The sequence below is a fragment of the Lontra canadensis genome, unplaced genomic scaffold, assembly GCF_010015895.1.
Source record: "Lontra canadensis isolate GAN:19392208 unplaced genomic scaffold, GSC_riverotter_1.0 scaffold64, whole genome shotgun sequence".
Lineage (NCBI taxonomy): Eukaryota > Metazoa > Chordata > Mammalia > Carnivora > Mustelidae > Lontra > Lontra canadensis.
Window position 1 is genome coordinate 9,767,447 of NW_022631058.1, and position 12,764 is coordinate 9,780,210.

Here is a 12,764-nt window from a genome sequence, read left to right on the forward strand (position 1 = left end):
AGAGCACAAGCAGGGGTAGAAGCAGGCAGAGGGAGAAGCAGGCTCCCCACTGAGAGGGGAGCCAGATGCAGGGCTCGATTCCACACCCTGCGATCATGACCTGAGTGGAAGGCAGACCCTCAACCAACTGAGCCCCCCAGGTGCCCCTAAAGTCCATTCTTTATTAGTGTCTACCTAAGGTCCTTTTTTCTATTCTAAGAACATCAAATTATACTGTTTTGTCTCCTGAGGCTCCTTTGATTTGTAACAGTTTAAGATCTTATTTTTAAGTTTATCTGCCAATAATTTCTGTTTGAATGATGCTTGCCTAAGGTTTCTATTTTACAAATGCATATTTTTATTTGATCTTCAAATGTTTACTACTTCTAAAATTTGAATTAGATGTTTTCCTAATGTTAATGTTGCGATTCCTGAACACTTAGAGATAAAACATTGGCACCGATACCAGCATTTATCTGAAATAAGTGCTGAGGGTCCCAGGCCACAGTTTCTGTTTGGGTGCAGCATTACCAAACCCTATGTGCAGACAGGCAAAAGATGGAGAATGTGAACACACACAGCTCCGGCTCTTGGTCCAGGCGGGGCCACTCACAACCAGGAAGTGTGCAGCAGAGGACAGTTGGGTAGCCACACGAACCCCAGGCCCACGCCATCCGAAAGCACTCCCCAAATAATCTTTTGCCCCCAGTATCCTTCCACACCGCATGCTGTTCTTTCTCTGTATCCAGCTGGAGAAGACTTACTCGTGCCAGCCCAATTTGTTTCTTTAAATTTTGTATAGCGAGTGCCCTAGGGCCATTTTTCAATGAAGATTTTGACACTGGGTACTTTATCCTAGAGAAATCTTAAGTCCTTGTTTTTCCAGTGCTTTTTTGTTCATCGCTTGGAACATCGTTAAGCACTCAGTACACACAGGTGCTATTATTTGTTCAAACAAAGTTGAACGCAAGAAGGAAACTGGTACCATTGGCAGGAAAAATCAACTTCTCTCCAGACATTAGGAACCGATGAGAATCACGGAGCGAGCAGGTGGGGTGGTGAGGACTGGTGAGTGGAGTACCCCAGCCTGCAGTGTGGGTGGGCGTGGTGGATTGAGAGAGAAGAGGAGGTGTGGGGCCACCCCCAGTGGCAGAGCCAGCAGCAGCCTGGCTCAGGGCTACGAGCGCCAGTGGAAGACCATGTGGAATGACCTCCTCCAGGATTCTGCCATGCAAGTAATACCAGCATCTGAAAACCACGATGGAGAGTTTAATCACAAGTATGCAGCATAATTACATCACTAACGGAGTGGAGTTGGACGTTTAAACACACATTACGACCTATTTGTCTCCCCAGAGGTTGCCAAAAACAGTTCACAATAGTTGGGCTTCATTTTGTCCGTAGTTCATGGCATATTCAAAGTCTCTAAAGCTGACAAGACCATCTGAGTCTTGATCTACTTCCCTGGAAAATGAAACAAAAGTTATTTCATTATTTACAGATTATTTTTTGTCTCACTTACACATTAAGAGCGTTCCACAATCTTTATTTTTTTGCATGTTTATGAGAGGCACCTACTTGAAGGCAAACTTGAAGCCTATCTTTTTCTTACATTGATAATGCCTACGGAGGGAAGGAAAGGAAAAGGTACTTACTAAAACCTACAAAAATAATACATTCCATACATTTAAAGAAATGAAGCCAACTGCACACGTTTTTAAAGAAAAGCAGAAATGGTTTTTCTAATCATCCTGCACATTCTTTCTGTGATATACCAACAAATATATATGCATCACACAGCAGAAATGTGGACTAAACCAACGAGAGATAAGAAAAATGTTTGGGGAATAAATAGCAGTGACGGGGACACCGTGCTGCCTTGATGTTCCTCATCTTACTGAATCTTGGCATGATGCTGGGATGGGTCCACTTTACAGACAGAGACACTGAGCTGGAAGCGGTCCACCAATTTCACAAGATCACACTGCTGGTAAGTAGCAGACTTGGAACACAGATCAAGACCACGACACTCCCAAACCAAAGCTTTCAAAGTACTCTACTGCAAGGCGGCCTCCCTACTTACACAGAAAAGTCCAAGGAGAAGGGGTTGTATTGCAATTTCACATGGCTAACTCAAGCTCCAGAAGTCTTCATTGGCCTCAGAAGTGGTGTTAAATCCTCACAAACACCTGATAAGCTTTTCTGGTGCAGAGCAGTAAAGATGGGAGCCTCTGGCTGGTTGGCTGAGGCTATGGGTGGCCTCAGTTGGGATGGTCCTGTGTGTCCCTAGAACCACTGAGACAGGAGCATGGCTCCCTTGACAGGGCCAGAGAAATAGCACCCCCTCCACATGGGTAAGATAACACATGTCAGAAGGACAAAAATCACGGTATTAGAAACACATTTCAACCAGGACCAGGAAAAGTAACATTTATTTAAGAAGTGTGTTTGAGGGATGCCTGGGTGGCTCAGTTGGTTAAGCTGCTGCCTTCGGCTCAGGTCATGTTCCCAGGGTCTTGGGATCGAGTCCCGCATCGGGCTCCTTGCTCAGCAGGCTCTCTCTCTATGCCTCTGCCTGCTGCTCTACCTGCTTGTGTTCTCCCTCTCTCTCTCTCCCTCTCTCTGGCAAGTAAATAAATAAATAAATAAAATCTTAAAAGAAAATAAAGAAGTGTGTTTGAAAGGGTAACTGATGAGTAGTGGTCACAATTCTTCTTTGGGGGGCCTTCTAAAACAATACATTACATTCCTTATGTGGAGCTCCTGTGGTTGATGCAAATTACTTGTTGAAACAACAAATGGTATCAACCATGACACAGGGCTTTTTAAAGCAAAGACTGGCCCAAGTAACAGAGCCACTAATCACTGTAATAGTTTTAAAGCAGGCTTTTAAAATATTGAATTCTAAAATAAACTTTCTGAATATTTCATGCCAAAGTCTCTGAAGTCTATAATGGTTCTGGATAGTGATGATAATTTTTCATTCTTTTGAAGTACAGAAAATCCCTACTTCTCTGCCCCAGGGCAAAACCATGTTGCAGTGTGTTAGCGTAAAATGACTGCAGACTGCAGAGGTCATTATTCTTGCTACTTCTTTTGGTAAAATATACATGATGATTTCATGCTATAACAGGACCAAAAGCAGAATGTTAGATCTCTTCTAAGGGATTAGAAATAATCAGTATCACATGTTACTGACTACAGAAAATAAACCTTCCCTTTTATTAAATTAGATAATTGAAGATTCTTAATATTGCCTAAGTATTTTTCCCAAGGAATTGGATTAGATCAGTGGTCTTTTTTCTTTCCACTGTGAACTGGTTTGGTTGAACTATAAATCCCAGAGGGTAGGTTAAGAGGATAACCTAGAAAAGTAATGTTTGGAATAAACTGCTTCTGATAATATTTTCTCGGTATGTTTGTTCACTTACTGAGATGCTGAATGTTTGTGGAAAAGGGAATCCCTTTTTCTCAGTAAATAACCTTCATTGTTAATTGCATTCACTTATTTTTCTTGTTGTCTTTGCCAAAGCTTCCCATCATAAAATGGGCACGGTATAACCAAGAATCATTAAAACGGAAACATTTATTCATAAGGTTTGTAGTGGCATTTTATTCACATAGTGAATGTGAACATCGTGTTTATATTTAGAATGAGACGTGGTAAAATACCTCCTATCTTCTGACTTTTCTTCCTCATTCTGTGTGTGTGTGTGTGTGTGTGTGTGTGTGTGTTTGAGACAGAGAGCAGGTCTGGTTGTCTCAAGGAGGGTAAAGAGGAAATTCACATTTCAGAGCTATAATTTTAAAAGCCGAAATATATTGTTTTTTCATCGAGGATGGAATTATCCTGAAGAAGGAAGGTTTCACAGCACCCACACTTGAATTGCCGCGTGATCGAAGAGCAGATGTGGCTGGCGGCTAGAAGCAGTGTGCGTGGAGATGAAGAAACGTCATTAGGTAGCGAGTTTCATCGTTCCTGTTTACCGCATTCCCCCTCGACAGGTGCTTGCTCTGGCTCTGAAAGGAGGGTGTGCTGTTTTGGTGTTACCAGCACTCACGGAGCACTAAAATACTCCACCACCTCTCACTCCAACTAGAAACGAATTCAGGGAGGGTGAGAACTTTCTCTTGTTTCTGGCTGTGTCCCTACCTCTCAGCTCACTGCAGAAGACACATGTTTGCAGAGTACATGAATTTGTGCAATCATATGGATCTGGAGAAACACCTGACAACATTAGGGAATATCCACCACCTTCCATGAAGGGTTGGGGGTCAAAGAAAGAGAGTATGTCATCATTGCCTTTAGAGAGTCTGGAAACCAGCCAGAGAGAGAACGCGTGCTGACGAAGGCCCCCAGGAACCATCACTCAGGGACCCATAAGGAATAGTCAGTGGCAGTCTCCGTGTCTAGTCGCATTTTGTAAACACAGACTAGGGAAGAGAGAGACCAAAGTGTGAGATGAACTCCGGCAAACAAGGCCGCAGAGCAGAAGACGGATGGAAAGAACCACTTGAGTGTCGGGAAATACAGAGCAGGAAACTGGAAACTGAGACAGAAGCTAGCCACATCTGAGACTAACCTGCCCTGCAGCCGAAGCCTGAGCACTCCCATCGGGCTAAGTAGCAGCTCTTCCACCAGACAAGTGGATATAGATACAGACGAGTATACGGGCATCTATTTCAGCACTGGCTTTTCAAAGGAGTTAACAAAGCTCCCACAGATGTATAAGGGGAAAAGAAATGCTGTTTGTTAACAACAGTAACTGCTTTCTAGAAATACAGGTCCAGTTAAATTGAAGCTTCCTGGTTTGCTTGCTTTTGAGATGCAGAAGCAAGATGTGGGACTGATTTGTGGAGCAGAGACTCAGGAGAGCTGAGCTGCTCTGTGTAACTCAGCATGAACAATTTAGGATTCTTGGGTGCAAGGGGGATGACAAGCCAGATAAGAGAGAGATGAGGAAGAATGGGCCACGGAGAGGCAGGAGACGGTGATCCTCCATGAAGGGACATGGCCCCTGGGAAAGTCTGTGGGGGTGCAGCAATCAGAAGTCCTTTACTCAACCGCTACGTCTACTGTGTGCTTCAAAGGTGTCTGTATTACTTGTTAGAACCTCCTGTATCTTCACCAAGGAGTGCAACAGGCAGGCTCTACTGCGGATGGTGTGTGTGTGTGTGTGTGTGTGTGTGTGTGTGTGTGTGTCTATTGTGGGGGGGCTTCTGTGTTGACTTCGAAGCTGAAGACTGAGTTAGGAGATGAGTTCTGCCCGAGCAGGTGCACAAGCCAGCAACAACTGTGGGGGATGGTTTGATGATCTATCAGCCGAATTAATGCAGAGGAAGGTGTGAGAGTCATGGGCTTTCCAGATACTGTAAAAACGCTTCAGAAGTGCTTGAAAATCTTGCAGGGTGTGGAATGGGGCTTCCAGGCAACATTGAACTGTGACATACAGCAACACCCAGGCTGACACTGGGACACATTGAGAATTTCAGGCAAGACCAGACTCTGTCCACTTAGCTAGGTTCTGACAGTTTTCTGTTAAAATATAAACATTTTCTGACTCATCCTGTAAGTGGTTATAATTACTTTCATCAGCATGAGCTTTAGCATTTGTCTGTTACATCCTGACTTGTTAAGCGAATTTCTGTTCTCTTCTTTTTGTGATGCTATGTGGACTCCAACAGCCCAACCTAGATGGGCTGAGACCCAGAGGCTAGGTGGGTCCCACCCGGAAGGAGCCGGGCTTTCACACTGAGAATCTCTCACTAAGGGAGGCCAGAGTGTTGCTTTAATACATTCTGAAGAGAAACAGAGGGGGTTTTCAAATTTTAAAAATATATAAATAGTGACTGTTTTTCACAAGTAGTGTTTCCTGTATGAAAATATTTACATAATAGCTATTTCTTGTAATCTTTAGAAAATAGCTATTTCTTGGAAAATAGTTTTTGTAAAGTAATTCAATTACTTTATATGGCCAGGTCTCCCAAGCCAGATTTCAGATTGGAGTACGTGCTTTGTCCCAAGATACTTTAAAAAAAAGGAAAAAAGGGAAAAGATTATGTAAAATTAAAAATGAAGAAAAGAAAGAGGCAATGGTTTAATCTCATTACATTGAAACAATGGAATATTCTCTATCAAAATGATATAGAGAATATAAACGTGATGTTTTTAAGTGGAAACAAGAATATAAACTAGTATGTATTATATTAATTCTCATATAATTATATGAGAATATAAACGTGATGTTTTTAAGGGGAAACAAGAATATAAACTAGTATGTCTTATAAACATCAATTTCATTTGGGCAGAATGTGAACATGAATGTGAATGTGAATGTGAAATGGTAAGCGGAAACTTCTCTTTGGGGTTATTTTGTCTTAGAGTATTTAAAAATATATATATGTATATATATTTTAAACACACTTGTTTTTTTTTAAAGACTTTATTTATTTACTTGAGAGAGACAGAATGAGAGAGAGAGAGCATGAGAGCAGAGAGTGTCAGAGGAAGAAGCAGACTCCCTGTTGAGCAGGGAGCCCAATGCAGGACTCAATCCCAGGACTCCAGGATCATGACCTGAGCCGAAGGCAGTCGCTTAATCAACTGAACCACCCAGGCGCCCCAAGTATTTTTTAATATTATTGATATTTTTCAACTGAAGGAATATTTTCTTTCAGTCCCGATTTTCTGAGAAGATGGCCTTATTTTATAATGTGTAAACCCTCGACAGCTAGGGCAGTGTTTGGCTGGCTAATCCTTTACCGTGGGAGGCTGTCCCAGGCACTGCAGCCTCTCTGGGCTCTACCCTCCTGATGTCCGTGGCACCCTCCATCCTTGCTCCGCAGCTATGACAGCCCAAAACATCTCCGGATATGGCCAAGTGTCCGCTGAGGGACAAAATCGTCCCTAGTTCAAAACTACCAGGCTAGAGGAACCACAGCCGGAGGTAATTCTTTGGAACATTCCAGCTACATCTACACTTACTACAATAATTGCTCTAAGGACCTTAAAAAAAAAAAAACCAACAGGTGATTTCAGGGGCAGCTGAGGCACAGGTTTCTTGGATGGGTTATGCAGATAACTGCCCCAGTGCTCTGCCCTGCCGACACTTGGGCTCTGAATTGAGCCCAGAGAAGACCGCACTCGAGAGGCAAGCTCTTGGTGTGATAACGGAGCCGGTGACAGGCATATCTCTGTGTTCCCAGCAAATACACTGACAGACAGCAATTATTTTGAGTCACTGTGATAGTCACACAGGGTTTTGAAAGTTGACGCTATATTTGATTCACCTGCAACATGAATGAGAAATTTAATGTGGAGGCAAAGATTTAAATTAGAAAAGTTTTCTTAGTGGAATTTTTGGGGTGGGGGAAAAAAAGAGAGAGAATCTCTTTCTCTTTGATTCTTTATGGAATAATTTAAACTAAAGTCAAAACTGCCATCACATTAGGGACAAAGCTGTCATCCTGACTGAACAGTGAGAACAGAAATTACCCTCCAAGCAAGGAGCCCCTGCTGGGGACGAGAGGACCGCCAATTGAAGATGTGATGATGACAGCTTCTCCCGCAAGCAGCCTTCTCTTCTGAGGAGCCCGCTGGTTCTTTCCACCAGCGTGCTTGCCTCTTTGTTGATGAGAGTCCTGCAGGGCTCTACGGCAATCCGGTCGGTAATGTGTTTATTAATTTTACCTTTTTAAAGACACGTGTTAAGAAAAGCCATTCAGGCACGCAGGAAAGATAAAAGAGGTGTGTAGATGGTTTCTGGTCCTTTCTAGGTTCCTGTGTGACTTTGGCTGCTCACCGTGCGGTGGACTCCCTGTGCGCCCACCTCATGTTCTCACCCCCATCTTTTAGCCCGGTTGTGGCTGGAGGACTACCCCTCGGCGCACCCAGTGACAGTGAGAGACTGTCTTCCTGGGACCGCTAACACCCAGGTGTGGCCCTTGCACAGATGGCGTCTGGAAGTGTGAAAAAATAAGGAGTGGACACCCCACGGGCCAACCCCTGCCCAGGGTGGGAGCAGGCGCCAGTGGATATTGGCTCTCTCCTGTCCCTCAGGCAGGCAGACAACTCTGAAGTTGTCCTCTCGGCTCCCTGGAGGTTCTGGTGGGATTGAGCTCTAGTCGCTTCCAGAAGCAACAAATTTGGTTCACAGACCCCTGTGCTGGCTTGCCCTCAATCTCTGTTCTGCGCTTGCTCACGGAGGTTCTTTCCCAAACACGCTGTATGCCATTCCTCACCCAAAGCCCTGCTTTCAGGAAGAACCCAGGCTGAGACATGGCGGAAAGTTTATTTTGAGAGATGGAAGTTCTCCCGGGGCATTTAAATTGCCATCAGCCATCACATGTCACGTCAGATTCTCATGCAGGTGAGGGGTATCTCACTGCTTGAAATAGATCAGAGTGTTCCTCTAGAAACATTTTTAGAGCAAATGAAATATTGCCTTTCAGAAGAGCTCTGAAGTTTGAAGCTCCAGACAACTGAATTGCCAGGGGTCACCAGAAAATGATAGGAGCAGGCTTTTCTGTCTAATACATGTGTCTTACTTAATACTATTTAGTCTGTCAGCAAGTCATTATTCTTTTTAGTAGGAGGACAATACATTCCTAAGTATAAGAGAGGTCACTGGCCTTGTGGATACAGAGGTATAGCCATGGACTGGCCATGAGCAGGTGGGGGAAGTGGGCACGTTGGCGGAATTGGGAAGGATAAAAGGCTGGCCAGACCAGATCAAGAATGAAGAATGACACAAGCCAGGCAAAGCTTTGGCCTCATTAAGACCAGGCTCAACTTTCTAAATGAAAGACAGGGTGGATTTTGTTAGGTCCTTCCCCAGCATCCACCCTACACCTCTGTGCCACTCAGCAGCTGTGGGGTTTGGGTGAATGGCTTGCCACCCCAGGCTCTAGGAGGGGCAGCTAACTGGCTGAAGCCAAGCACTATAATCCCGCCCTCCTCACCACAGGGATTGGGTTCAAGGATCGACTGGCCAGTCAGCACATGACATTTCTCCCTTGGCCACTGCTGGATGGTAAGGAGTTGGTTCGACCGTAATGAAGCCTAGGAATTCTGTTTGTGAGTTAAGAAGAAGCGGTTTCCTTGGAGAGCGGGGATGCAGAGGTGAGCTGGGCAGTATAATAGTCCTTTTTCTACCACAAGGATGCAATCTCCCCAGTTCTGTGAGCCATTGGTGTATTGATCCAGACATTTTCTGTACATGCGCATAAATGTCAATGTTCAACCTGAGAATGGGGCTATCCACAGTGAGAGAAAGAGTCAGAAGAACAGCAGAGTGAGCTGGAGCCTAATCAAACCAGGCCTGAAGCGTGCCTGAGGTCAAAATTTTTAGTCACCTGACCCAATGAAGTCAAGATTCAAGGATTGTTCAAGGCGGTCTGAAATGGATCCCTGATATTATCAAATTAAAGCATCCTGACATACCAGGGATCCCATCTGAAGTCTTTTCTCAACCTTGCAGTATCTGGAACTTGGTAGACATAGAACAGATACTCATAAATACAATATTTGTGAAATGATTATTCCATTTTGAAATGAACCCTAAAATAATTCAGATTTTCTTGTTAGGTGCAATCTCAAGATTTGGGATTACTCTCCACAGTTCTGGATTCTGAAGAAGTTACTTTTCTTGCTGCATCCAACAAAAATCTCTATTTGAAGCGCCTTAACTGTGATTATGTGCTGAAAGAGGCTATTGATGGGACCAATATGGTTTTTTCCTTACAGAGCGACAGGATAGATTCTCCAATCCAAGACAAAACAGAAAAATGGATGTGAAATGCAGTCACAGCTGGCAAAAGTGATTAACTATAAATAATGACTCACTTTGTCCTATTTACTAGGTTTTAAAAAATGAGGAGTCTTATTTAAAGCTAGAAATATTTTAAAAGGAGGAAAGAATGTAATTTCAGTATGCTTGATTATTGACTACTTGTGGGCATGTGGGTAAATGCAATCAACATACAGCCCAATGTCTCACTTCCGGCAAAGAGTGTCATATTCCTTCTCTAGCAAGTGTTTTAGCAGAGCTGCTAATAAATAGTGACATGATCTTTTTTCTCAGTTTGAATCTCTGGAAGAGAAATTGTGATATAAGAAAACAGCACAGATCAGGCAGCTTTAAGTATAAAGAATAAAACCCAAAGTGGAACATCTTTGAACCAATTATAAAAAAATCTGGTTCCTATGTCTTTGGGTCACTAGACCTCCCATTCTTTCCCCACAGCAGATCTGTGTGACAGGTTTGCTCTGAATATGGCAGGGGGGAGGCAGCAGGGTCCAGAAGAAACGGCCCAGGAGGGAGCTTTCATCTCAGCAAGGCTGTGTGATCTTGGGCAAGTGTCTTAGCTGCTCTGAAGCCCAAACTCTTCACTTGTCAAGAATGGCTGGGCTATGACTTGCCAAGATTTGATACGGCTCTAAATTTTGATGAATCTAAGCTGGATCTTCATATACAACTTAGTGTCTTTGTGCACAGAACATTTAAAAATACAACCAAATTCCTATTAGCTATTTTTGCCTTCAGAAAGTACTTTGAATCTTTAACCCTGCAGACAGTTGTAAAGAACCATACATATATAAATGTAAATGGGGGAAAAAATGATCCTGCCTTCAACAGTGTGAAATATGAATGGAGATAAAGCCATTTCTATTTCAAATATATAATCACTTCAGCTGAGATATCTAGTATCATCTTGAACTTGATTATGAGATAAAAGAAATGGGACAGAGATGGCAATCACTTAATCTCTTAAGAACAGCTATTCTGAAGAGCTTTTCACTCTCTGCTCAATAGATTTCTCGCAGGTTATGATCCAGCTAGAAAGAAAGCATAATGATGAGGAAAATTATGTTTTCAATAACACACGCTTTTACAGTACGAGTCCTTCCACAAAGGAGGCAATAAAATGAACTCTGACCACTTTAACAGATGGCGTAATGGCTCAGTGCACAGATGTGGCCTCTCTGAAAGCAACAAGTTCATATCCTTGACTGGAGGTTTAGGAATGAGCTGAACTTTCAAGTGTAATGTGGGAAAGATTACATACTCCCAGACAAGAAAGCGGAGTATTAGTGGACTCAGAGGCTTGGAGAGATGATCCAAAAGAAAAGGCTTAATGAGCTTCATCTTGCTAATGCAACAAACAGACTTGAAGTTGAAATATGAACCATAAACATTCAAGTCGTTTATAAATCCCTGCTAATAACATTGCTAGCCACTGTGTGATAGAAAGCTTGCTTTTTAAAAGCATACTTCCTCGGAGTCAGAAGATACCAATTGTCAAATAATGCTTATCTTCTCTAATAGTATCATGTTTTCAAGTAGAACATATATTTAATAATAGATGATAGGGAGACTGGAGAGTTTTTTTGTTTGCTTATTTTTTTCCTTTCTTAGGAAATGTGAAGCTCAAGTTTATCTGGAAAAGGAAATGTGCCAGAAGATTCAGAATATTTTTTAGAAAATACACATAGTAGCAAAATAGAATATAGAGCTTCAGTAAGCAAAACAGTGTGATTAAGACCCAGCAATCAGTGAGTGAGAACAACATCCAGAACACGTACATAGGAATTCACCAAAGGTCAAAAGGGGCATTTCGAATCGGTGGATATAGAACAGTTTGGAAGGAAAAGGAGCTGGGATAATGGGTTATCCATTCTGACATGGGTGAAGTTTGATTCCGAGGCAGAGCTTGTTATATGTTCCACAAAACTTAATTCCCTCTCTTCCCGAAAACATAGCTAAACCACATTTTCCAGCCTCCTTTAGAATTAGATCAGACTGGAGTCCTGGCAATGGAATGATAATAATATAATAATAGAGAAACAAAAACTAGCCATTGCTTCATCTAATTAAAAGCACTCACATTTCAAAGGAGAGCACAGGACCTGACAGTCACCCTAGGGACTGTGACATGGCCGAATTATACTGTGTTAGTTTAGCCTCACCAGAAATCCAAGGGACTTACTCCATATAGCTTAGTTATAGAAACGTTATTTTAAAATTTGATCAAGTCAGGTTTTGTTTTTTCATTAAAGGAGGACACAGGAATTTATAAAAATTAATATTTTTAATTGCTTACACTTTCATTTTAAGTAATCCATTTAAGAAAATAAGATTTTATATCTCAGCCCATTTTCAATTGATGTGCATCACTGAGCCAGTAGGAAATCTGGCCTTAGTTCAGAATAATTACAATAAATTACTTATGCTTTCATTTACAATGTGCTCCCACCATTTGAAACCTCTGGGTCTGTGGACAATAATAAACAACATAAAAAATGAATAACGTTTCATAATGAAACAATTCCCTCATATTATCAGAAGCTCTCTATTAATAAAGTCCACTTATAATCACAAAGTCACACCAAATGGAATGACCATGAGGGCTTTTAATATGAGAATTTCACTCAAAAGAGATAAAGAAGGTTCGCAGGGCATATGACAAGTGTTCAGAAAATTATGAAATGCAGAAAATGTGAACATGGCTAAATTAATCAAATGCTCAACTAAGACCAAGGGACTCCAAGTTCAGAGGGGATATTTTAGGACTGAAAGCTGGAAGTGCTCCTTCATATAACAGCTAGAAAATGGGACTTGTTTCCTATCCCTGAAATGAAAATAAAATTCTCAAGGTCGGTACAGGGATGGGGAAAGAAAAGGGGATGTACCCGCCTTAACGAGGTCTCAGAAATCCCATGATACCCCCGGGCCCCAATCCTCTCCACTCCTGCCCAGCACTGAGAATTACTTTTCAGGTGGGTG

The 12,764-nt window shown here is 42.4% G+C and overlaps 1 protein-coding gene across 4 annotated transcripts in view; it reads right to left on the reverse strand.

The window, feature by feature from the left end:
* Positions 1-712: 712 nt before the first annotated feature.
* The window catches only part of EFCAB11 (EF-hand calcium binding domain 11), a 142,887-nt gene continuing 130,835 nt past the window's right edge, over positions 713-12,764 (reverse strand). For 2 of the 4 annotated variants that reach the window (XM_032878611.1, XM_032878610.1), the window contains one exon: positions 713-1,227. In XM_032878611.1, the coding sequence (XP_032734502.1) occupies positions 930-1,227 (298 nt within the window). In that variant the 3' untranslated portion in view covers positions 713-929. The other 2 variants (XM_032878612.1, XM_032878613.1) reach the window with 2 other exon arrangements.